Source organism: Mytilus californianus, unplaced genomic scaffold (genome assembly GCF_021869535.1).
Source record: "Mytilus californianus isolate M0D057914Y unplaced genomic scaffold, xbMytCali1.0.p SCAF_10, whole genome shotgun sequence".
NCBI classification, from domain to species: Eukaryota; Metazoa; Mollusca; class Bivalvia; order Mytilida; family Mytilidae; genus Mytilus; species Mytilus californianus.
The window spans coordinates 41,158,392-41,184,785 of record NW_026262582.1 but is presented as its reverse complement, the minus strand read 5'-3'; the positions used below and the strand labels follow the sequence as shown (position 1 = coordinate 41,184,785).

The 26,394-nt window shown below is 33.2% G+C and overlaps 2 protein-coding genes across 4 annotated transcripts; both read right to left on the bottom strand.

Moving 5' to 3' along the window:
* Nucleotides 1-1,937: 1,937 nt before the first annotated feature.
* Nucleotides 1,938-7,200, bottom strand: LOC127718132 (uncharacterized). 3 transcript variants are annotated; one of them, XM_052224089.1, is made up of 6 exons: nucleotides 7,149-7,200; nucleotides 6,440-6,582; nucleotides 5,420-5,565; nucleotides 4,649-5,085; nucleotides 3,876-3,956; nucleotides 1,938-3,166 (listed from the first exon to the last, which is right to left on the bottom strand). In XM_052224089.1, exons 3-6 carry the CDS (start codon nucleotides 5,479-5,481, stop codon nucleotides 3,009-3,011), a joined length of 738 nt encoding a protein of 245 aa, XP_052080049.1. In that variant the 5' UTR covers nucleotides 5,482-5,565; nucleotides 6,440-6,582; nucleotides 7,149-7,200; the 3' UTR covers nucleotides 1,938-3,008. The 3 variants fall into 3 exon arrangements, with proteins under 3 accessions (XP_052080049.1, XP_052080051.1, XP_052080050.1); XM_052224091.1 differs by lacking the exon at nucleotides 7,149-7,200 and having other exon boundaries at nucleotides 6,440-6,923; XM_052224090.1 differs by lacking the exons at nucleotides 6,440-6,582; nucleotides 7,149-7,200 and adding an exon at nucleotides 6,187-6,280.
* A 12,067-nt stretch (nucleotides 7,201-19,267) lies between these two features.
* Nucleotides 19,268-25,062, bottom strand: LOC127718128 (glycoprotein 3-alpha-L-fucosyltransferase A-like). Its single transcript, XM_052224085.1, has 2 exons — nucleotides 25,027-25,062; nucleotides 19,268-20,466 (listed from the first exon to the last, which is right to left on the bottom strand). The coding sequence occupies exon 2, from the start codon at nucleotides 20,454-20,456 to the stop codon at nucleotides 19,350-19,352; it is 1,107 nt and encodes a 368-aa protein (XP_052080045.1). The 5' UTR covers nucleotides 20,457-20,466; nucleotides 25,027-25,062; the 3' UTR covers nucleotides 19,268-19,349.
* Between the last annotated feature and the right edge of the window lie 1,332 nt (nucleotides 25,063-26,394).

Genomic DNA, 26,394 nt, shown 5'->3' with positions numbered 1-26,394 from the left:
ACTCCGATTTTTAGTGGGGTTCGTGTCACTCAATCTTTAGTTTTCTGTGTTGTTTTGTGAACCTTCGTTTGTGTTGTCTTTTTTATTTTGGCCACGGTTTTGTCTTTTTGTCTACCAGGCAAGCTGCGGAAAAAATATAGAGCGAAAAAAGTAAAAACTAGAAGGAGGTTATCTTAGCTACAAGCTGCAGCTTGCCTGGTAGTACGGCCATCAGTTGTGATCGGGAAATTTTGTTCATTCTAGTTATTTTATTTTACTTGGGTGCCTATCTGTCAATAAAAAAAGATGGTGACCAGCGGGGGACTTAATTTAACATAGAACTCTGTGTGAAATACATTACAATATCTTCTTTTTTGGAACCACTGATTGGATGGAAACCGATCATAGCAGAAACGTTACTTTCAAGATGTTGACCAAGTGTTCGGTCTTACTTTGGTGCTGATCTGTCCTTCAAAATGGCTGCCAGTGGGGTACTTAGTTTAACATAGGACCCAATGGAAAATACTTTAAAAAACCTTCTTCAGAACTGCTGAATGGATTGAAATCAAATATAACACAGATGTTCCTCAGGTCCTTATTAAATATTGTTACTTTAGTGCCAATCCAAAATGGCCAACAGTGGGACTTAGCTTAACATTGGTCCTACTGGAAGTGTAAAAAATGTCTGCTTGAAATCTACCACTGTAGCAATTAAAATCAATATAGCAAGCCTGTTTCTTGTGAGGTGGGTACTCATTATTATTACTTAACAACAGTCCATTTCCAAAGAAGTAAGTGCACCAGTTGAACAACAGGCGAGCGGTTACATGCTCGTATGAGCCTCTAGGTAATATGCCATATTATGTAGGTCTTCTAATCTTGCATGAATATGCGTCGCTGAGAAGGTCAGCATTCAAGCTAAAGTAGGTCATTTTGACCTAGATTTTTTGCATCAGTGACCAGGTTAAAGTTCATGTCAAAGCTTCTGAAGATACTGTAAGATATAAACACTTCTAAGCTTGCATGCAGATGCATATTTGTGATCAAGCATTCAAGTAAAAGAAGGTGACTTCGACCTAGTTTTTATGCTTCAGTGACAAGGTAAAAGTTAATGTCCTAGCTCTTGTCTAAGGATACTGTAGGTGTGGGGACTTCTACGCTTGCCTGCAAATTGGTTTGGAGAGTAGGTCAGCAGCCACGACAGTTGGTCACTTTGACCTATATTTTATGTTTCAGTGACAAGGTTAAGATTTATGTCCAAGCTTCAATTTGAGGGTACTATAGGATATAGGGACTTCTACACTTGACAAAGTAGATTCCTTGTAACGAAAATTCTCAATCTGCTATTGCCTCTGAAATGATTATTCTGTCAAGCACTGCAGACATGTATATGAAAATGTTTTCATGATATAAATTGGTGGTAATGTCCTTGAGATAACTATTTGAATTCTTTCTTTTGGGTTGTCATGATTATCTTGCAATTGTTTCAAAAGAAATGTCCAAAGATACCAGTTTTTTTTGGACGGGCAGACTTGTATTGACATAAATATAAGACAACAGACAACCAGATCCTTTCAAAACACCAACTTCACTTGAATGATCACGAGTATGTTCTTTAATGTTTAGTTTACATCATTGTTATGTGGCCAGATGCAGGCTACTCTTGGGTGTGAGGATTCCTCACTGCTCATTGAACACTCACGAGACATCCTGTGCTGTATTTGCAATTTAACTCACATGTTGGGTTGATGTCTCTTTGGCACATTCCCCATTTTCATTCATTTTTCTATACAAGGATATGATACTTTTGAACACTTCAAGAATAAATAAATTATATGGGTGTCTACCGTGTCAAAAACCTTGAGGTGACAAGTCCTAAATGTTCTGACATAGATATCAGTTGACGGTTCTTTTTCATGAATGCTTGCAAAGTTTGAATTAGTATAAAAGACGTGAAATAATTTAACAAATAACTTTTATTCGTAACAAATGTAAACAAGTTCCTCTTGGAAATAAATATTTAAAAAAAATCAAATAAACCCTGTCAAGGAAAAAGAAAGATTTTATACAGTTTATGACATTAAAAAATCATTGTAAATTATATAGACAATACATTTAAATACCTTTGAATATCCTCTTTGCTTAGGCTACAATTAGGAAAAAAATCTTATTATCCCTAACCTGTGTCCACATTATTCGTCTTGGGTAGATAGGTATGTGATTTATTTCTCTATATATTTTTATATACAAGTTGCAACATTTGTGCTTCAAAAGTCATTTAAATGTTGTTTTTTCAGAGAAACTGTGCACAGTCCACACATTTTTAAAACTGTTTTCTTTCACACATTTTTAAAACTGTTTTCTTTTTTTGTTTAAAAAATTTAAAAGAAAATTCTCAATAATTTATTTTGGGGTATGCATCTTTTTTCAGGGTTGGTAGGATAAGGGGAAACAAACTTTCTATCACTCCGTGTAAATTATTCAACCAGTACAACTGATTTCTCTGTTTGATCAATAAACAACATACATATTTTCATGGCTAGTGTACATCAGAATTTTACCAAAGACAAGCTACAACAGCAAAACTGATTATGTTCTGAAGCTACCCTGGGGAAAACATGCACACTTAAATGACAAATCAATTTCAACACAACCACTGCCACACACTTTTCTGTCTACCCAAACAGACTGTATAAAAACATATAATGAAAATAAAAACAAAAGTTACAATTGCCTATGCACAAGTTACTCTTATTCAACACTATAAAATATAATTAAAACAGGCTGTTTCTGCTACCCCTAAGAGGTTTTGATACATTCATTGGCTTTTAAACTTTTGTTAATCTTCCCCTACCTGAAATTTATGATTTGATACTTGTACAGATCCTCATAGGGCTAGCAGTAAATAATATTAACATGTTAGAGCATACCATTGCCAATACTTTTAACATAATATTGTAAAAAAAACTAAAAGCTAAAAATGACAATCAAATGCATTAAATGTAAAAACAGTTAACAGAAAAATCATGTCATTTTTTTGGAACAAGATCTCGCAGAATGCTTGTGAATTCTTTAAACACTTCCATCTTTTCCTTGTGATGCCTTTCTGTGGTCTTTTGGAGATTGTCCAATCTTTCATCAACTTCTCCTTTTTCCATCCTTTTCTTTTTCTTTCCCTTTGAGCCAGCTGTAAATTAATAGTATCTTAATAAGAAATTGTCAGATTTCAGTCCTCCAAACTAGTGGTAGACTATGATAAATCATTCAGGTTTACAATAAATACCAGTAATTCATAAGCACAATACAGAAACACTGAGGAAAATTTACCAACAATCACTCAAGTGGGTAATATTTTAACAATATCACAAAATGAAGACCGTCCACGGGTGGTGAAGTTTACCAGGAAATATTATATTGCCTAAGCAACAGGCGAGAAGAAATATCAATTTTCCAGTCTATATCACAACCTGAGGGGTGTCCAAATTTTGCGAAATCATTAAAGATTGTGTTTATTGCATTAAAGAGCCATTAGAATCAATGATTAATTCATCATTTTACTTTAAACTATGCTATTAACTCTATTCAGGAGTTCACATTACATAAATAGCTGCACTGAATTAAAAAGATTCAAACTCAAATCCCAATGGATAAATCATAACACTTCTTATAATGCCATTATGAAGCAGCAGAGATAATGGTTTCTTTGGCATCACTCTTGTGATGTCACTTACAAACCAAAAATTTGGACCGGCTACTACTACTACTTTGGATTTCTACATGTCAGCTGACTGATGTTTAGCCAATAGAATATTAGAATCTAATATAAACACACAATATTAGAATCTAATATAAACACACAATATAAGAAATCTAACATAAACACACAACTACAGTACCTTCTTCACTATCTCCACTATCTTCAGTTTTTTTTCTTTTTTCTCCTTCAACTTTGTCTTTTCTTTTTTCTTCTGAAGCACCTAAAAACAAAAAAACATGAAAAGGTTTGGTTGGTAGAGCATTGATATAATTTCAAGACAACTGTTGTAAAAGTTTATTAGGCACTTGAAAATACCAGCAAAATCTAATTTGACACAGAGAAATTCAGTCACATTCTGTGGTATGACCTCAATATTGTGACACAGTAGATGCAGGTACACTGTAATCAATATGAATTGTTTCCATAAATTTTGATTCTGATCAAGTTCTTGATATTTAAGGGCCAGTGGAGTGCTTTGTTAGGCAATTAGAGCTAGGGAGTAATACATCGTGTTTATATATGCTAATTCTTTTATCATATATTTAAAAGAAAGAATATGAAATATATGCCAAAAAGACACGATCCATATCTTACATACCTTTTATAATAAATATTCAAAAGCCAAATTTAACTGCGTGTAAAGCGCTTTACTGGATTTATCTTCATCAGACACGCTAGAGGCCAAAAATATGTTGTTTTAAAATCCTCGTAACTACTTGTGTTGTTTTGTCCAAAGGTAAGAGTTGTTAATTTACTTTGTATGTATTTCAATCACCAAATTCTGTCCCATTACGTACTTTAAGAGGGCTGAAAATCAGGTGATAACATTCTGTTTTCCAGTTTATATGGCCAAATATTATTTTCTTTTTCTTTAATATGTTTATAGTATTGAATAATTAAAAGCAATTTTACCAGGTTTCTCTTTACTTTGGAGAACATGTACAGGATTTACATCAGGCTGGTTTGAAAATACCTCATCCAGCTTTTCATCAATGGTGTCTTCTTCAGGATTGCCTTCACCACTTTTGTCGCTGAGTTTTTGGTTTCTCAGCTGTTTTTCTTTTAATGACTTGATTTTGAGTCTACACTGCTCTGATGAAAAGTCATAATTAAACCTCTTCATCTTGTCACTCATAAGTTGCCACTTGTTTTTCACTGGCTTTTTAGAATCTTCCATCTCTCTGTAATGCTCTAAGAGCAGTTTCATACTTTTATCATCCCATGTGGTATGACAGAGAGAGGTCACAGAGGTGGAAGTAGATGTTGAAGCAACATCTGCAACATCTGCAAGACTTGACACACGTTTCAACTTATTATCTTCTAATACATAAACCACATATTCAGTATCACTGCAATAAAACATAATTGATATATTATTGTACATCATATATTAATTTATTGCAGGTTTTTGTTTTACCATGTTTATAAACAAAAATGGTGACTTATTTTCTATCATACACCTGTCTTAAATGAAAATGATATCAAGAATGCAGGAGTCTCTTTTTATATTTCTTTGTTTTTCTATATCTTTTATTATTTTAACAAAATTGACCTCAAAGGGCTTAAATATTTTACAATGAAACCTGTCAAAACCATCATTCCTACATGTCATGCTATCTTTAGTTTTTTTTCTCCATACACACTGGTCATAAACTACATGAAACATTAATAAAATTTACATACCTCTGTCCTGATTTTTGGACTACACTTTCTCCGCACACACTGTGCATAGCACTTCTTTCCATTCCTGTGTTATTGAGAATTCTATTTCAACTTGTTCACAACTGGCATGAAAGCATAAATGGCAACTGTGACACCTCTGATAGACACTATTAAAAAAAACCATATACATGCATTCAATTATTCTCATAAAAATAATTTTCTGAAAATGAAGCAAGTGGCCCTAAATATAACAGGACTAATACTAGTACCCAACCGGCAGCCCGTTAAACCCTGTACATTGGGGACATAAGTTTCATTAAGCTTTTAAACTTGACTTTCAAGATCATGAACCAAACCTATATACAGCAAGCAGTCTAATACTAAACAACAGCGCTGCCAACGTTATAAACAGGACATGAATCTTCACAGACAGAGGGACAAATAGAAAGTGTCATTCCTATGTACCCCACCTCCTTTTTGAACTTTGTTCGCTGAAAGCTACAAAACAGGACTTAGAGTCTTGTTCCTTGATAATTTGATTTCTTAAATGTATTGGGTGTGATATTGTCCCATGTACATTTACTTCATATCCCTATTTTCTATGTACATGATGTAGGAGCATATTTCATATGAAACTACTATACAAAATGTACATGTACTGATTTAGTACAATGTATTTTTATAAGATTTTAGGTTGCATTTAAAAGTATAATGATTGTTTACTTGTAAAGCATGGCTATAATATTCACCAGCATGCATTATATATGTATAAAACCATTGAAACTTACATGTGTGTATTAGCTGGAAAGAGAAATACTGATGTTTGGCCCAAACAAACTTTCATTTTTTGTGTCAACATCCTGTTGTTGCCTGTGAGGCTCAACACAGGACTTCAATAAGTTTATGTGTATTTTGTTTCTGTAGGAACTTGTAAACATGTTAATGTTTTGGTAAATAAATGATTAACATTTACAAGACGAGTCAAAGGGTTAATTTGATATGAACATCAGGTAAATATAATTTTAAAAAAATACAATGTACCAATAATCTCCGTCAACAAAGACTAAAGATTTCTTCGCTTTTTCCTGGGCATCCAGTGAATCCAAGGAATGATTTGGGGCAGGATTATGACAAATATAGCAGGTCCACCTTAATTTCTTGCTATCAACATGTTCAACATCCATCTACAAAAGAAATCATAATTCATAACCACTATTGATCAGGTTTTTATTAAAGCAAGGAGGATGGATAGGATAATTATAAAAGGAATGTCACTTACATCTGAATAAATTATTTTGTATCAACGACTTTGGTTCTTTTTACGCTTCATAAACAAAGAAAGACTTTATGTCCCACGGACACGAGTGGACACAGGACCCCTGACATTGTGAGGATGTTGATAGTTAGATTGCGGGTGTGGGTTCTGGATCTGGTGTGAGGTCAATTCTATGTTCTTTGTTGTTCAATTTATATGTCAACATAGGAAATGATGATGGATATGGATAGACAGACCATGAAATGGGTGATTAAATTTATGGCAATTTAGCACTCATACCAAAATCCAATTCCTTTGATCAGCAAAAAAAACAATTATGCAATGTTTGGGGGTTTTTAATTGTTTAGTGTGATAAAATACGTGTTAAATAACAGGTGTCAACTCATTATATCATTCAATGTATTCATAACTAATGTAATTGTGACAGAAATATGATTAACAACAAAGTTCTAAATGCACAAGTTTTGTTCTTACAACAGTCAGCCATGTTTTTCGCCGCTTAGCCGGTCAAATCAAACCGGCTCGAGCGGTGTAAGCCGGGCATGCGCAGTGCGCAAATGTTTTACAAACAAGTGTCATGCCGGTTTGCCGACGGCGAACGGCGTAAGCCGTTTGCTAGAAACAAGTCCCGCCTTAGTTGATAAACACTACAATAATTTAAGGACCTATGGGCGGTACGGATAGGAAAATACGGACTGTCAAACAGACACGACCTCCCGCACTCATTTTTTTAAATGTTTGATTCCAAATTTCTTGAAAAAAGTTTTGATTGAAATAAAGTCTTTTTCAAGAAATTTGGAATCAAACATTTAAAAAAAATTAGTGCGGGAGGTCGTGGGCTCGAACCCCGGCCGGGTCAAATCAATTATATGCCCTCCCCCCTCCCCCCAAAAAAATAATAGATGAATAGTCGGTACCTTAGCCCTGTTTACAGTTCTTGAGTCTGGAGGTGTATATATGAGCGGCTTCCCACTTTGTTGCGGGTTACAGTCTAGTTGAAGCTGTAGAATAATGCACGAAAAGGTAATAAAAACCGGTGCGCAAATGAAATGCACCGAGTTGAAATTCATCCCCTATCTTCTTTCATCCATACCGGGGCAGAGTGGTCTAAGTAGTCGAACTACTGTATCACTAGCCTTTCAACACTTAGGTTTTGAGTTCGAATACCGCACAAGATGGCAGATTGTCTCAGGTGTTAGTTCTTAGTTTTGATATGTGAAAATACCCTTCCAGCGCGTATGTACCCGTTTTTGCGCTCGACTGATACCTATTACTTATTCTCTACATATTCGTTCCTTATTCACTTTTTATACGTTGCACCTTTTTAATGCTTTCTTTTCTTTTCTTTTTTGCTTGTCTCTGGTGAAAGTTCTTGGTTTGAAGAGGTGAAATTACCCTATTAACTCGTTTTCCGTTTTTGCGCTCGACTGATACCCTGTTACTTATTGGCTACTTATTTGTTCCTTATTCGATTTCAAACGTTGAACCTTTTTAATGCTTTATTCTCTTTTATTTTATTTTTTCTGGTGTTACTTCTTAGTTCTCAGAAGTAAAATTACCTTATTAGCGCGTATGCACCCATTTTTGTGCTCTACTGATACCCTGTTACTTATTTGTTACTTATTCGATTTTTGTACGTTGCACCTTTTAAATGTTTTCTTTTCTTCTCTTTTCTTGTCTCTGGTGATAGTTCTCATGGTTGGTAGAGGTGAAATTATCCTATTAGCGCGTTACCCGTGGTGTTAATTTTTGGTTCGTAGAAGTAAAAATATCTTTTTTGCGCATATGTACTTATTCCTTATTCCTTACATATTCGTTCCTTATTCGAGGTGAAATTACCCTAATAGCGCCTTATCCGTTTTTGCGCTCGACTGATACCCTGTTACTAATTCGCTCCTTATTTGATCCTTATTCGATTTGTATACGTTGCACCTTTTTAATGCTTTGTTATCTTTTCATTTCTAGTGTCTAGTGTTAGTTTTTGGTTTGTAGTGGTGAAATTGCACTTTTAGCGCGTATGTACCTGTTTCTGCGTTCGACTGATACCCTGTTACTTATTCGCTCCTTATTTGTTCCTTATTCAATTTTTATACGTAGCACCTTTTAAATGTTTCCTTTCCTTTCTTTTATTGTATCTGATGATAGTTCTTAGTTTATAGATTTTTGCGCTCGATTGATACCCTGTTACTTATTGGCTACTTATTTGTTTCTTATTCGATTTTCATACGTTGAACCTTTTTAATGCTTTATTCTCTTTTATTTTGTTTTCTCTGGTGTTAATTCTTAGTTCTTAGAGGTGAAATTATTTATTGATCATTATTTTTGAATTTGTATTGTTTATTTTTTAATGTAATTATTATTGTATTAAGAGAGCCTTATTGAAAATTGGTGTTATCCAAATGAGTTACTCTCTCTAAATAAAGATATTATTATTATTATTATCATTAAATTACTCTATTAGCGCGTATGTACCCGTTTTTGCGTTCGATTGATACCCTGTGACTTATTCGTTCCTTATTCGATTTTTATACGTTGCACCTTCTTAATGATTTCTTTTCTTTTATTTTCTTGTCTCTGGTGTTAGTTCATGGTTCGTAGAGGTGAAATTACCCTTTTAGCGCGTATGTACCCGTTTTCGCGCTCGAATGATACACTGTAAAGTATTCGTTCCTTATTCACTTTTTATACGTTGCACCTTTTTAATGCTTTCTTTTCTTTTCTTTTTTGTTTGTCACTGGTGTTAGTTTTTTTTTATCTGTGTAAAGCTTTTGATTTTCTAAATCATAAATTGCTCCTTCAAAAAATACAGAAATATAAATGTTCTTATAATTCACTTCATTGGTTTACTTCGTATTTGGTCGTATCCATTTCAAATACTTTTTCATATGTAACTACATTAAAAGCAGGTGTACCTCAAGGGTCAGTTTTAGGTCCAATATTATTCTTAACGTTTATTAACGATTTGCCTTTATGTAATCCTAATCATAACACAAATATGTTTGCTGGTGATCGATAGCACTATTTCTGTGATTGGAAAAGACAAAAGGTACATAAGTCAGGCACTCAATGCAGTATTAGAAAATATTTGTCATTGGTGTGATGAAAACAAAATTTTAGTAAATGTATTAAAAACAAAGACAATGTGTATAGGTTCAAAACAAAAACTGTCGGTCATATGCAATGGCATATTAAATATATCCATTAATAGCCAACATATTAATGCAAGTCACTGTGAACAAGTCCTTGGTATTTTTGTTGACGCAACTCTATCTTGGTATGATCATATTAATCATATTATCAAGAACGTTAATTCTTTATTAGCGTTATTAAAAAGATCAAGAAATACTTAAATCATAATGCACGAATTCTATTTTACAATGCTTATATTTTAGACACTTGGATTACTGTTTTTCAGTATGGGGAAACTGTAACAAGTTTTTAATTGACAGTTTACTAAAATTACAAAAAGGGCATCTAGAATTATTTTAAACGAACACGATATTCCTAAACCATCCATTGAACTATTTAAGGAATCTGGAATTATACCCGTTACTAAGAGAATACTTTACCATAAGTCATTGTTAATGTATAAATCAAAACATGAACTGGCACCAAAATATTTATCAAATCTTATTGTGCCTACAAATAGTAAACAATAGTACAATACTCGACTTTCATCATCGGATAAATTTATTGTCCCTAAATCAAATACAGAATTATACAAATCAACTTTTTCTTTTAGTTGTCCCAAAGTGAGGAATTCACTATCAAGTGAAATTATAAAATCAGTAACTGTATCTGCATTCAAATACTTTTACAAGTCATTATATTTTTAACAAAGTGTGAAATTTATGAAGTTTAACCACAATTTATACTATAGGTGTATTATTTTTGTCATATGTGTATAAATGTTAGACTCAGATCGACGTCCGGTCTCTAATCGACGTCCGTTCCTCAAATCGACGTCCAAATTTGACGTCACGTTCTCAAATCAGTGTCCAATATTTTAACCCTCTAATCAACGTCCAATGTGACGTTATGAATCACAAAAACGACGTCCGATCGATGAGAGTCTCCTCTCATCGCGATGTCTATAAATTTCATTGAATCATTTTTTTCAAATTGATCTTTGTTTATATAATCTGTATCTTTTTGTCTTTTTGTGAAAAAAATAAAAACAACACGTTATAAATTTAATGCGTCCGAAGTGCTTTTCTGGATTTACCTTCATCAAACACTAGTTACTTACCGAAACTATAACTGTTTTCTTTTATTGGTATCAAAAGAAAAGGACATATTTAACATCAGAAAATGGCAATAAGACGATCACCGACATCATTATTACTTTTACATGTACATGCATAATAATATTTTGGTGAAAGACGTTCATATTCTCGACCTACGTTGTCATTTCCTTATCTTGCTCATATAAACAAATAAATGTGGGTATACATTGTACGACAATGAGACAACAACACAAAGACAAAAATAATCGAAAGACATCAAGAGGGTAGTACATCTATAGCCCTCTACAATGCTATACAGACTCAAACAATAGAAAGAATAAAAACGTACGGCATATTGTTGAAAAGTATTATAATTTAGTCTTATGTTTTTCAACAACTTTTTGAGTTTTAGTTTCAACCCACCCTTTAATAAAGATGAGATTTCACTGGACGTCGATTGGAGAAGCAAAAAATGGACGTCGATTTGAGAACCACCAAAAAGACGTCAATTAGAGGAACATAAAATTGGCCGTCGATTTAGAATGTTATTTTATTGTGACGTCAGCTTTGGACGTCGATTTGAGGAACGGACGTCGATTAGAGACCGGACGTCGATCTGAGTCTTACATACATATATATATATATATTGTTTATATTTGTGTATAAATAGATTGATTGTGTTTTATTCATGTAGTTAATATTGTATGTAGAGAGCCTTACTGAAAATTGGTTTATTCCAAATGAGTCATTATCTTTAAATAAAGATATTATTATTATCAAAATACTATTATTATTATTATTATAAGTGCTAGTTTAGTGGAGTTAAATTAACTCTGTTAGCGCATATGTACCAGTTTCTGCGCTCGACTGATACCCTGTTACTTATTCGCTACTTATTTGTTCCTTATTCGCTTTTTATATATTGCACCTTTTGAACGATTTCTATTCTGTTTTTTTTCTTGTCTCTTGTTTTAGTTCTTGATTCGTAGAGGTGATTTTCCCTATGAGCGCATGTGAACACGTTTCTGCGCCCGACTGATACCCTGTTACTTATTCGCTATTTATTTGTTCCTTATTCGATTTTTATTCGTTGCACCTTTTTAATGCTTTATTTTCTTGTTTCTGGTGTTAGTTCTTGGACAGTAAAGGTAAAATTACCCTATTGGCGCGTATGTATTCATTTTTGCGCACGACTGATACCCTGTTAATTATTCGCTAATTCTTTGTTCTTTAAACAATTTTTATACGTTGAAACTTTTTAATGCTTTATTTTCTTTTATTTTCTTGTCTCTGGTGTTAGTTCTTAGTTGTTAGTGGTGAACTTATCCTATTAGCGCGTATCTATCCGTTTTTGCGCTCGACTGATACCCTGTTACGTATTCGTCATTTATTCATTCCTTATTCGTTTTTATACGTTGTCCCTCTTTAATGCTTTCTTTTCTGAAGTGTTCCTGTCTCTGGCGACAGTTATGCAGTTTGTAGTGATGGTACATATGTCCCCGTCTCCGTGGTTCACTGACTTTTCATGTTAGTTCTGTGGTCTTGGAATTAAAAGCACCCTGTTAGCGGGATGACTAAACTAAGAGATTCTTTTCGTGGGCCATTGTATCAGAGGTAGAGGTAAACATAAAAAGCCTATAAAATGGTCCATAGCACTCATGCCCTACACCCGTACAAGTTTGTCGACAAAGGGTGGAAGTGGGAGATACCCCGGTATGTTACATAGACCAACTTAACCGGCTGGCTAAACTATAGATTATCCGAGTGGGCAATTGTACCAAAAGTAGAGGTAATCATGGCCTATAAAATATCCCGTAGCACTTATGCCCTAGACCCACACGAGTTTGTCAGCAAAGGGCATGGGTGGGGGTACCCCGGTATTTTACATAGACCAAATTAACTATTGCCGGCTGGTCAAACGAAGAGATTATCCATGTGGGTCACTGTTCCAGGGGTAGAAGGAAACATGGCCTTTAAAAATGGCCCATAGAACTGATGCCTTAGACCCGTACGAGTTTGTCAGCATACGGTGGGGATACCCCGGTATGTTACATAGACCAGGTTAACTTTTACGGGCTGGTCATACTAAGAGATTCTCTACGTGGGCCATTGTAGCAGAGGTATAGGTAAACCTTGCCTTCAAAATGGCGCAAAGCACATATACCAGCTCATGTTCGGCGGATTTGATTTAAGCTACAATTGCTCTACAGAATATTATCGTCCATTTTCCTACTACCTAGATGAATATACCCTGGAGAGAAATGAGTTTGAAAAGGCTGTTTGAACCGAGAATTTAAAAATTCCTTTGTACAATTCTGTACTATTCCTTAAGTACAATCCATCCTCAAAGGTAGAGGTAATTTACCTGAGGTGAGATATAGATTTTTACCTTGTGTCTCACAACGCCACCCGCCGCGTTTGAGATAATTAATTTATATCTCTCTAAGACTAAAGCGTATAGTTAAATGCTTACTTCTCAAATCGATAAGATGTCCATCTTGATCAGTCAGATAAATGCTCATGCGGCTGATTGTTTCTAATGTAACTGAAACAGGGGGTAAGCGTTTTTAATGATTATCGTACCAGGCGAAACATTTGGAACATATCTAGATGGTGGATTTTTGTGAGCACTGTTGACTAAAATGCTGTTGACACTTATTATGTTTAGAATGTTTTAACCTTCCATGTAACCGTCTGTAGTCTTGTTGTATGTATAGGTTCTTTTACAAGCATCGTGTTGATGCTGTTGTTTACATTAATTGATAGTTTTTGGCTAAAGTTAGATGATTTTGTTTTCATATTTGTTGAGTTGTATGTGTCGTTGAATTTCATTGGAGATGTTGTCGATACCGTCAAGACCAGTGTTTAATGGAATGGAATGGTGAACCAACTCACGTTCTGAGAATACTTGAAGTTGTTTCCCTCATGATTGTTTAGTTAGGAGTAGTAAGTCTCAAGCACTATTAGAGCCACCTTAAAACTTTTCCTGTTTTCAAGTGGATGAGTGTTTCGTTCCGGGTCACTATGGCTACGATTTTCTGACACGATAACTGTTCATGTTCAGGGTCTGTATAGTTAGCATTTTGTTTCGTTTTCTGCATACAGCATAATATGCTGTAATAATTTTTCTCCATATATTTACTTTAAAATCTGTCCATCAGATACAAACAGTAAAAATCTGTCAGAGATTACAAGTTCGAATCCTTTTGTGTTTTCTTGAACATTGCGCTCGAAATCTGCTGTGATTTGAACATCAACCACGGATTCCTTCTACTTTTTATACTGTTTATTAACATCAATGGCAAAGGATACGAATCTATAAAGTCTGAAGGGTTTGTGTTACTATTACTAATAAGATGATCCATATTGTGAGACATATTTCGAAAGTTTTTACCGATAACTTTGGGCAGATCATCTCCAGGTAAATGTGTATTCTTGGAAACTGCTGTGGACAACACTGTTGCATATGAAGATCACATGTTAGCGTGTTGTTGTTTCGTAAGGGTTTTTGTAAAAGTATTGAAATTCACGGCTTTCTTTCCAAGACTTTTTGCAGCTGAAGAGGTAAATGCTCGTCTGCGTAAATAAACAACAGTCTAAAAAAAAATACCACTACCTTCATTAACATATTGTTGCTAATAACCATGTTTTATATTAAATACCATTGTTTTATTTATGGAATGTGACGGCGAGCCATAGCATAATTTATTTTCTTACTCCGTTGTTGCCAGCTTTATAGGAGACTTTGCAAAGATCTAATCGAACCAAAAACTTGTTTAAATAAGACGAAAGAAACATGATTTGCAATCCAGTACCATGTTTGTCCTGATTGTACGTCAGGGACACAATTTCCACCCACTGGTAACCTTATCTCGTTTTTTGGCGCTATAATGTACATGACTCTAGTGGTTTACTGACTTTTTTCTATAATTAACAACATCTTTGTATTGCATCAAATCGGCAGGTACGTTCGACTCAAAATTGGCGCGTTTCTTTGTGATAACTTCCCAAATCCTAGTGTTCTTCGATTCCTAACAACAATATATCATTTCAAACAAAGGTTACAGTGGTTTTTCCAAAAAAAAAAAAAAAAAACCAATACCACGGTTATCAGGTCGCAATCAAAATGTGTGGTCTGCTTGATCTATCATACTTAGTAGGAGATAGTATAAGGGTCCTTTGAAAGTTCATTAAGCTGTTCAGGATCAGAAATCATAATAGAAGTCAATTCTGTATAGTGTTTGACGCTATTGAATAGGGTTGATAAGTGCTGAATGTTGTTGAACATGACTGATCGGTTATGGTTACAACAATTAATCAAACCTGTATAACATTCAACGTTTTGCATTTGTAAAAGTTGAATTTAAAAATTCTTTTGTGGTGTCGATTTACAGCTATCAACCGTCCGCTCCCAATCTGCATCATAGTCTCTCATCCGCGCCAAGGCTTTTACTACTAAGCCTCAAATCGTTTTCCTTACTGGAAAAGAGTCAACTACACCACTGTAGAGTTGATTCAAAGGTTATTTTACCTTCACGAAGCAAACTTAATAGGCCGTATCGATTGTGGCTGCGTAATTGTACATCCCGCATAGCCAAGCGAATGACCTTTTCAGCATGGCGTGCACTGCAGGATGGAAAAAGTCCATTGATAACCATCCTATTTATACCCCAGTCAATCCTTGGAGTTTATTCAGAATGAGAGCAAATCAATAGTAAATCAAAATGAAGGGCAGAAACTCAATGTAGACTGCCACCGGGACAGGAGTGTATGGTGGAAAGTATCTTGGCCCAGGCTTTTACTCTTAAACCTCAAATCGTTTTCCTTACTGGAAAAGAGTCAAGCTACGTCACTACAGAGTTGATTCAACGGTTGTTTTAACTGAAGAGAGCGTGGTAAGCTCTTTACACGAATTGACACGTACCGACTGAACGTGGCTCTGTATGTATATATCCCGGAATGTCAAACGGAATACTTTTAAGCATGGCTTTTACTACAGGATGGAAGAAGTCCATAGATGACCTTGTATTAGATGCAAATAGATATTATAAAGTTGCATGTGATGCAGTTAAAATATTACACTGTATTTATTAAATGTTTATCGGGAAATCATGATTAAAAGAAAACAACCACTTAATGATTAAAATAATGGCTAAATGTGGAACAATGCAAACGAAAAAACCAACAACTTGATTAATGACAAAACAATGAACGAAAAACAAGTATGACAAGTTTTAAGTATATTAAAAAAATAATATCTGTATTCCCTTACCTCTATTTAGTTAACCTCAAGATATGAATGATATATGAAGTCGTCCATAACACGTTATCCCACACATTGCTTAGTTGCAACACGTTTGTTTAAAATTCTGCACACAAAAAATCACTTCAGTTATATGAACCTCATTAAAAGTGGAAATATTAAATACCCATGAATTTATTCGTCGGTTGTTTGATTTTCTTTCAAATGAGCATTGACGCTTATACAAAGGATTATTTGTGTCCTGTCAACCCCCCAAAATAGAATAATCTGCATTTGTGTTACGTCTTCAAAAGACTCGCCAGTGACGCTCGAATATAAATATTAAAAGGCAAAATAAAGTATGGAGCATTTAGGACCCGAAATACCAAAATGTTTTGGGAAAAAAAACGATGCTACTGCTGGGATGAAAAATCCTCAGTATTACGAACAATTCAAAGTTTTGTAAACATGAATTTTATAAATATGACCACATCAAGGACAATTCTTGTCAACACAGAAGTGGGTTGGTGATACCATAGGGGTAGAATACTCCGTCAGCAGTGGCATCGATCGAGTTGTCAAACTTATCAATGATATCAGGCTTATAATTTGGTAGAGGGACTGGAGGAACTTTTTCGGGATGTCGGGAATTGGCCTTTATTTCTGCGGGAATTCGGGATTAACACCTATCGGGAGGCAGGAATTAATGATTATTTTCAGGGGATCCGGGAAAGAATATTTTATTTTTTCGGGAATTGGGAATAACACTCCCTCCTACCGCCCCTCTTTGTACGCAAGACGCGCGTTTCGTCTACAAAAACTCATCAGTGACGATTGAATCAAAAAGTTAAAAGGACAAATTAAGTACGAAGTTGAAGAGCATTGGGGACCTAAAAATTCAGAAAGGAACGGGGCATTTGGACCTGTATATTGCCAAAATGTTGTTGTAAATATAGAGCTTGGCGCACACTATAACATCTAATGAGGTATAATGTCACCAAATTAGTTTAAAATAGTTTATTTTCCTAATCTTATTTTTGTCCAATATTTACATATATTTTTGGGGAAAACAAGCATAACCAGGAAACCTCATACTTTGTGAGGATGTGAAATGAAGGATAATCCATCATCTCTAAAAACAAATTTTTGTTTTAGGTTTGAAAGCGCTGTTTTCCTCAAAGCATTGTAGCCGTTTTCAATGAACATGCATGAGATAATGTAGGTTTTGGTTCCACCACCGTAGTTTCCATCTATATTTTTTAGTTAACAGGTAAAAGTAAATATTTTGTCAAAATTTTAAGAAAATTAAACGATCGAAATCTATTTTAGTCAAAGTGTTGGGTAACCCCTTAAATCTAAATCCATGTCGAAAAAAATTAGACAACAACCTAACCAAAGGAACAAGGACAAACAGACACATACAATTCCTCAGAAAAGACCAAAGAAAACTTTAACGTAGGCAACATTAACTTCGCCTAATATCGAACATGCAGGTGCTCCGGAAGGGGTAAGCAGGTTATGTTCTACTTGTGACAACCATTATATTGTTCTTTGCAAGAATCCGATGAACCGTTGCATGAACTAGGAAAGGAGCACAGGATTGTGGCTATGAAAAGTTGAACATAATCTTGGCTTATTGTGACACAAATATTCAACAACCAAACCCTTGTGGCGTAGTAAAATTTTCAACAGTTGACGAACATGATAACTTCAACTTACCATTACGAATACTTGGTTCAACAGCTTCCTTGTCAGAAGCAATTTTCTATTTAGAATATCATGATACGACACACAAGCTCTGAAGTATCTTGCCAACTGGCAGATATATACTCTGTATGAAAGACTGTTGCTACAAAAAAAAAGACAAGTTCACAATAAGAATTCTCAAATTGAAATTATCTCTCAGGTCGAAAAAGCTCAGCTCAGGCTCATTGATAACTTGTAGGTAAGACAAATTTTTCGAAGAACTAACTGTATAAAATATAGATACAGCCATTATAAATTTCATGCTTCCGAACGCCGAAAACCGAATACTTGAAAACTAAAGATAAATAAATAAAGGCAACAGTAGTATACCGCTGTTCGAAATTCATAGATCGATTGAGAAAAAAACAAATTCGGGTTACAACATAAAACTGAGGGAAACACATCAAATAAAAGAGGAGAACTACGACACAACAGAAACACAACATTAAAATGTAACACACACAGAAACGAACTATAATATAACAATGGCCATAAAACCGAAACAGTTTAAGAGCTATATAACTAAAATAGCCAATTAATCTAATGTATCTGTTATATCCTTTATATTAAGTGCGACCACAATTTCACAGATCTTTTGAAATATTCAGTAAGAGAAAGTAATATATCAAGGAGAACGTGAAGTTACAGGATAATGCATCATTGTAGCTTGTTTTCATTCTTTCCGAAAAGCCCATGTATGAAGTCTGTCTATTAGGAATAAAGGAATAGGAAGAACACTTTTGGTTCCCATAGGAATGTCAACCAGAACTTTGTGAACCAGCGTATTTTTTAAATGATACGATTTGTCTCTTCCTCAATCAAGATATTTCTGTATCCTATGCCCATTGTATATAAAACAAAGCTGGACTATTTTATCATTTAACTTTAAGTGCCAGTCTTTGTAAGAATCAGGCAATTTAGAAAAGTTCAAAACATGACAAAAAAAAAAACACCGACCTAACCATACTAATTTGAAGTTACCTTCATCCTGGTTAGAAATGGTAGGTCTTTTGTTTCTGCGTGTCTTGTAATTTGAGAAAACTCTTGATAACTTCTGGTTAGAATGATAGCAAATTACGGAGTTGTCTCCCCTTAATTGTTAATTTCTAGTGCATTTCAACCAAATTATATCTTGAATTGCCAGAACAGAAAAAGAAAACGAATGGTATATTCGTGCACCATTATACAATTTGAACTTAACTTAATGTAAACATAAGTGGGTTTTTGTTTGTCATGTTTTCACCACTGCCTGATTCTTATGCAGATTGACACTTAAATTTAGAAGAAGGTATAACTGTGGAAAGGCGAGAGAAGTCAAATGATAAGGGCCATTACAGAAAACAAGTTATATATTATATCTTTTTTCTTTATTTCCCCCTTCAATTTTTTTCTCGGCAACACATTTAGTGAGGTAGTTGCCCCATTGCCTTAATGTAAGCTACGCCATTGCATATCATATTGTCAAATGTCTGTAGGGATAAGGCATTTCTTTTCAAATATCCAGTGTGTTAAATTCAATTTAGTGCTTCGTTTATACCCTGTGTTGAGTTTTTCACAAACAGAACAATGAAGAGATTGCAACATCTCCTGTTGTGAGTACGAGCTTGACAAGAACTGATCTTTTGCTTTCAAATAACTAGTGTACAAACTTTCATTACTTCCCACATGTTTTAGATGTAAAGCTAGTTCTTTAGGCGACGTAAAATCCAAGGAGGAGATAAATGTACCTTCTGGTAAAATGTTTCTTATATTCGGAGCTCCCCGGTACACTGGAATTATGTCAAAACCGTCCTGATAGAACCGGTATGCCTTTTCAGTGACATAGTCTTCACATAGAGAATTTTCAAACGCCAAGTAAAATTTATATACTTTACTTAAATCGTTTAAACAGGAGTCATCATTCCAAGGAGAAGAACAACTTTTACCGCACCTTCCAAATACGTCAACATCTATGGTTTTATTCATCTCCTTAATGTATATGTTCCTCTTTGAAGCAGCATTGCAATTGCTCACTACCCAAGCAACATTTTTCGTCTTTTGAAGGAAAATATTTGTGTAGTGTTTCTCAGTTTGTATTTTTGTTCTTGCCAGTAGTCCGTACGGAAAATAGATATCAGCATCTGTTCTATAGCTGAATACCCAATCAAATTTATTCACCCATTCTTTTTTTAAAAAGTTTTTGCTTGTATATGCTTTAGATTCAACAGAGATAAATACCCATTTCTGATTGGACGACTTAGTTGGAACCTTACCATTAAGGCTAGTATGATAAAATAACACAACATCGCTTTTACTAAGTGAAGTTTCATCCGATGCTACACCAATCTTGCAATTCCTGAACTCACACTTCCTAAATTTATATTTGAGCAGACCTGTTGGTATCACGCTAGGTCGTTTATTCCACGTTATTGAATATATTTTCTTGTATATATTTTTATCTGCAATTCCTGTTGATTTTGTGTTTACCAACTGTATCGGAAAGATATTATGGAGATAACAAGTAATGAACAGAATGCCAGTGCCAATTGACATCAATGTTAAAAGTTCTGTGGTCCGAGAAAAGTGCATCTTGTTAGTCCTGAAATATATTAAAGATGCTATGTCTTACATTTTGTAGATATTCGTCATTCGTAAATTCAAATAATTTTAATAGAATACAATAGAAAGACTTTCTCGACCGAAGAACTGTATACAAATATAACATTAAAGATATTCGCTACTCTGTCAACAAAATAACAAACTTTTTAAAAGACTGTTATAAATTGATAGTACATGAATAAAGGAACTAAATAAGCAGAAAAAATGAAGGGTCCGTGTGCTTGTTTTCGAGATATAAGCCTTTGAAAATTTGGCGGGAAATGATTCCCTCTAGATTTTTCATACATTTAACATTGGCACCTTTTTTCTGTCAAAATATATGAAAAAATAACAAGGATTTTATAAGATTTTCAAAAATGGCTTTTAAACTATATATAATAAAATTATGAAAAGAAAAGTAGGGTTTAGCAGGCAAATTGTTTTAATGGCCCTACATAGATAAAACCAGAGGATTCCGAATATCTGACAAAAATTCTAAAACATGAGGAGCGAACATCCTTAAAAAGATGCTATGTTTTAGATATTCGTTATACAAGAAATCCAAAGAATTTGGATAGAATACAATAGAAAGGCTTCCTCAACCAAAGAACTTTATACCAATTTAACATTAATGTCAAGTATAAAATATTCAAAATATATATGAGGGTCTTGTTGTTGTTTTTAGGATAGGGATCAATACTACAGACAATGGGCCCAAAAATAAAGAGGAGAAAAAAAGTGGGTTGTTAAAATAAAAAGAAAAGAGAACAATGGGTAAAAAATATAAAGATTATAGAGTAAATGGACAAAAAATTAAAAATAAAGAATAGTGAAATATTGTCTAAATTCAAATAATACTAAAATGAAGACGTACCATCCAGACCCTTATATACAGGACTCTTTAAAAAATGAAATGAATTTCGGCCTTTGTTTCAAGCAAAATTTACAATATGAACCTTTGCAAAAAATATACATAGGGAAAAATGACATGAAATATTTAAAAATACAGAAATGAAGAATGAAGCCCCCGACCCTCATATATGGTCGTCATAGTTAAACGGTCATGTATGGACATGTATCTGTGTTATGTGTCTTAAAAAAGTAACATGGAATATAAACGGAAAAATGATGTAATGAAAAAAAGATTCTATGTTTATATTATAATGAAGTTTGAGTACGTATATGTTATAATAAAGTTTGAGTACATAAATATTATAATGAAGTTAGAGTACATATATGTTATAATGAAGTTTGAGTACATAGATGTTATAATGACGTTTGAGGGAATAATTGTTATGATGAAAATAATTACATAAATGTGATAATGAAGTTTTAGTACATAATTATTATAACGAAGTTTGAGTACATAAATGTTTTATTGAAGTCTGAGTAGATAAATATTATAATGAAGTTTGAGTACATACATGTTATAATGAAGTTTGAGAACATAAATATTATAATGAAGTTTGAGTACATAAATAATATAATGAAGTTTGAGTACATAAATATTTAAATGAAGTTTGAGTACATAAATATTATAATGAAGTTTGAGAACATAAATATTATAATGAAGTTTGAGTACATAAATATTATAACGAAGTTTGAGAACATAAATATTATAATGAAGTTTGAATACATAAATATTTAAATGAAGTTTGAGTACATAAATATTATCACGAAGTTTGAGAACATAAATGTTATAATGAAGTTTGAATACATAAATATTATAATGAAGTGTGAGTACATGCATATTGTAAAGAAGTTTGAGTACGTAAATGTTATAATTAGTTAATATTTTAATCATTAATGGAATAATGAAAAATATTTACCAATAATTATGATTCGAACCTAGAATAATATAGTAGACGTATCTTCCTATCAAACTATGTAACTCGGAATTAGAAAGAGTAGTTCCATAACTCAATTTCATTTGATAAAATATACGAGGGTCTGGATGGGGTTTAAAGGACAAAAAAAGCAGAATAAAAGGGAAAAAAGAATAGAGAAAATAGGCCAAAAAAATTAGAGAATAATAGGGTTCTAAAAATATAAATAATAGAAAACAAATAATGATAAAGAATAAAGAAAAAAGGTATAAAAATAAGCAAAAATTGACACTATCTAATAGCAAGACTAGTCAAGATCTACAAATAACTTAAGTTGTCAAGATCTTCAGTCGACTCCTTTTTAGAGTTATTGCCCTATAATAACTTTTTTTCTCCATTTTTTTGCGTTTTTGCATTATATCTTAAAAACTGTATTAGATACTAGATAAAAATTTTAAAAGGCAAAAATAATCAGCAAGACAAGATCTAAAAATAAGCAACAATTTCCAAAATCTTCAGTCGACTCTTTACTGGAGCTATTGTCTTTTATCTTGAAAACTATAATGATAAATAAATAGAAACTTTTAAAAATGAAAAATTATCAGCAGGATAAGATCTACAAATATGTCGACATGACGGAAATTGCAAGTTAAATCTTAATAGAGTTATTTCCCTTTACTGATGATTTTACTAAAAGGTGGCCATTGTTGAAGATGAAGGTGAGCAAAACAGGCTCTTTAGAGCCTCTAGTTCGTGTTATGAGTTTTATTCGTCCTATATTTGGTTGATAACGTTTAATTTTGTCAGTTTTTATGGACTTCTCCTATTTGAGTTTACGTTCAAGTTCGATATTTTTGTTATACTTTTTTACTACTGGACGGAATTTACTTTTGCATATTAAGTGGAGTATTGCGGATACCAGTTATTGAATTCAAAACCGTAATAGATAAACGATGAGTACCATGCTGTTGTCCATATTTTTCTGGCCTATGAGGATTTTATTGCCCAGTTGGTGTCTTCCGCTTTTACCCCCTTCCAAACCAACGTTTCACAAATTCTCCTTCTTTATATTTTGGTACAAATTAAAGAAGTTAAAAGTCACTGTCACCTAGGTCTCAACTTTGAGAGTAAGGCTAGTTAGAAATTACATATACGTGCAATTTAAATAAAAGCATGTTCTAGACTACATTTATTAAGACAAGTAAAATATAGTTAGGATCGAAATGTACTTAATACAATTTATTCAGCATTTATTCGCCCTATTCTAGAATATGCAAACATTATATGGGATAATTGTACTTTACAAGAAGCTTACTTATTGGAAAGTGTTCAATTTGAAGCTGCTCGTATTATTACTGGTCTCCGGCGTTTAACTTCTCTTTAAAAATTGTACACTGAATTATCTCTTGCAAAATTATCAGACAGAAGGAAGAAGCATAAACTGACTACATTTTATAGAATAAAAAATGGATTTTCTCCTAGTTATATGATAGATTTATTAGAGCCATGTCTTTCCACACAAAACGATTACAATTTTAGAAGAGATCCTCAGAATTATACCATTCCAAGGTGCAAAACAGTTTCATATTATAGAAGTTTCATACCATCTGTTGTTAAACTCTGGAATGGATTAGATCCTTATGTAAAAAAGGCTTTGTCGATTAACCAGTTCAAATCTTTACTTGAGTAAATATTTAAACCAGAGATTCCTCCTAAATATTTTTTGTTCTGGTATAAGAAAATTCAATATTATTAATTTTCAATTGCGAAATGAAGCAAGTAATTTAAATTCTCACTTGTTTCATGATTTTTTTGATTGAAGAACCTTCCTGTCCTAAATGTTTATATCAATGTGAAAACAATCAACATTACTTTTTTTATTGTCCATCATACACTTTAAACAGGACCATACTCCTTGATAAACTGTCTGCTTATGTAGTTGATATTGATTTGAAGTTATTACTATTTGGTGATCAATCTATGAGTATTGAAGACAGTATTCAGATAGTTAAGGCTGTTCATGAGTACATTAAAGAAAGATTTGTATAGTGAAATATATTTTATAGTCTGAAACTTAATAAACTTGTTACTTTGTATGTCTGTAATTTATTTTATAATCAAGTTATTAGACCCCAACCGGATGTAAAAATAGTTAAAATTGAAACAAAAATTAAAAAATAAATGACAATAATTGATATTATATAAGCTAAAAATCCAATAAATGCACCTCTATTTTCTATATCATTCAAACCATCTTTTGTATATTTTTTGTTTTTCAACATGTTCAAATCGGAATAAAAAACAAAAAAATAGGTAATATTTTTTTTTCTGAGTTAACTATTTGAAGCATTCTTAGAATATTTATAATTTCTATCTGAGTTAACTATTTGAAGCTTCCTTCCAGTCAGCCATGATGAGGTAGTTTTGAATAATTCTGTGTTGTCATTATGTTTGTGTATGTGAATGTGTATGTGTTGTTGTGTTTGAATGTCATATATTGTACCTTGTTTTATGAAGAGGGCTTACATAGGCTTTGCCGGTTGTCCAATCCAATTCAATTTATTTAAATAAAATACTGTTTAAACTAAACGTTTCATTACGTAAATTTGATACAATTATAAGACATAATTCTTGTTAAGAAATATGATATGAAATGTATGTTTTATTTATGGATTAAAATCGAAAAGAAAGAAATAATGTACAACGTGTATTTAGAATTTATGTGAAAGACAAACCTTTTTTGATACTCAAAAAGACGTTTCCAGTCCAAACGACACGGCCCTTTGGTTGTTCATTACATAAAACTAGTCAATTTATGTGAAGATTATATTTCTTTTATAATGAAACAACCATCTGGCTCCTTTAATGTAATATATCTACACAAAATTGAAATTAAACATTGAGATAAACATTACCCTTTGAGATATATTTTATAATACCTTTTTTGAATAGAAATCAGTAAAATATGATGTCACCATTAAGTCTATTTCATTTGATATTGATTGAAAACGGTCAGTTGTTGACTATGTCTTTACACCTCATGAACAGTTAGACATGTGTACAAGCTGTGACGTGTATTTAATGTCTGATCTTATAGTCGATACTGGTTTGAACTTTGAGAAGTCCATCCCGGACCATGGACCAATAGTGTGGACTGTAAACGTAAAGAAAGACATTGCTTGCGATACGAGTAAAATTGGACAAGCACCAAATACAGATAGACCCAGGTACAATTTGAAACGCTTCCCATTGAACTTTCTTGACAATAATACACACATTCAAGATACTATTGACAAAATTGAACACGAACTAGTCACAAATAAAGACATTAAGAGTGCATATACAGAGTTTGTTACTTTAATAGAAAAAGAGATGAAAGACACAGTTCCCGTACTGAAGACCCCAACAGGACCAAGTTCGAATAAAAGGAAGAAATCGCTTCGAAAACCATATTGTTCTGAATAACTTACCTCATTATGGAATAAAGTGTGTGTTAAAGAAAAGCAGTGGTTGAAATGCAAAAACTGTATTAATCTGAGACGTAAACTAAAACAGGAATTTTGTAATATTCGTAATCAGTTCGATAAACTAAATCGAAATACTAAACGTGACTTTCAACAAAAGGAGCAGGATAATTTGACTAAACTGTTTCAAAGTCACAACACTCAGGACTTCTGGAAATACATTGGTAATATTGGTATTGCGAATGAACGTCGCCAAAACATTCCATTCAAAGTAAAAACAGATGACGGCTTTAGTAGTGATGTTGATGCTGTCCTGGACAAATGGAAAACAGATTATGAAAAACTATTTAATTCTGGTGATAATGGTAACTTTGATAACAATCATTTAGACTGGGTAAAGGGAAACACTCATGTTTTCCCGACTAAGAACTGTGACACTTCGATCGAACTGCCCTGTGACGAGACAAGATGTCATTGACGCTGTAAATAGGACTAAATTGAATAAAGCAGTCGGCTTTGACTATATTCCTGCGGAAAGTTTACGCAATAGCATATGTATAGATCTGTTATTTAAACTTATTTCATTCTCCTTTCAAAATGGTAAAGTGCCTGATTTATGGTTAAATGGAATTATAAATC

Excerpts from the sequence above, each read along its gene's own strand:
- LOC127718132 (XM_052224089.1), bottom strand. The coding sequence starts at position 5,481 with ATGGAAAGAAGTGCTATGCACAGTGTGTGCGGAGAAAGTGTAGTCCAA. Across the intron at positions 5,086-5,419 it reads GTCCAAAAATCAGGACAGAG|TGATACTGAATATGTGGTTT; the intron begins GTATGTAAATTT and ends GTTTTATTGCAG. Across the intron at positions 3,957-4,648 it reads CCAAAGTAAAGAGAAACCTG|GTGCTTCAGAAGAAAAAAGA; the intron begins GTAAAATTGCTT and ends TTTTGTTTTTAG.
- LOC127718128 (XM_052224085.1), bottom strand. The coding sequence starts at position 20,456 with ATGCACTTTTCTCGGACCACAGAACTTTTAACATTGATGTCAATTGGC.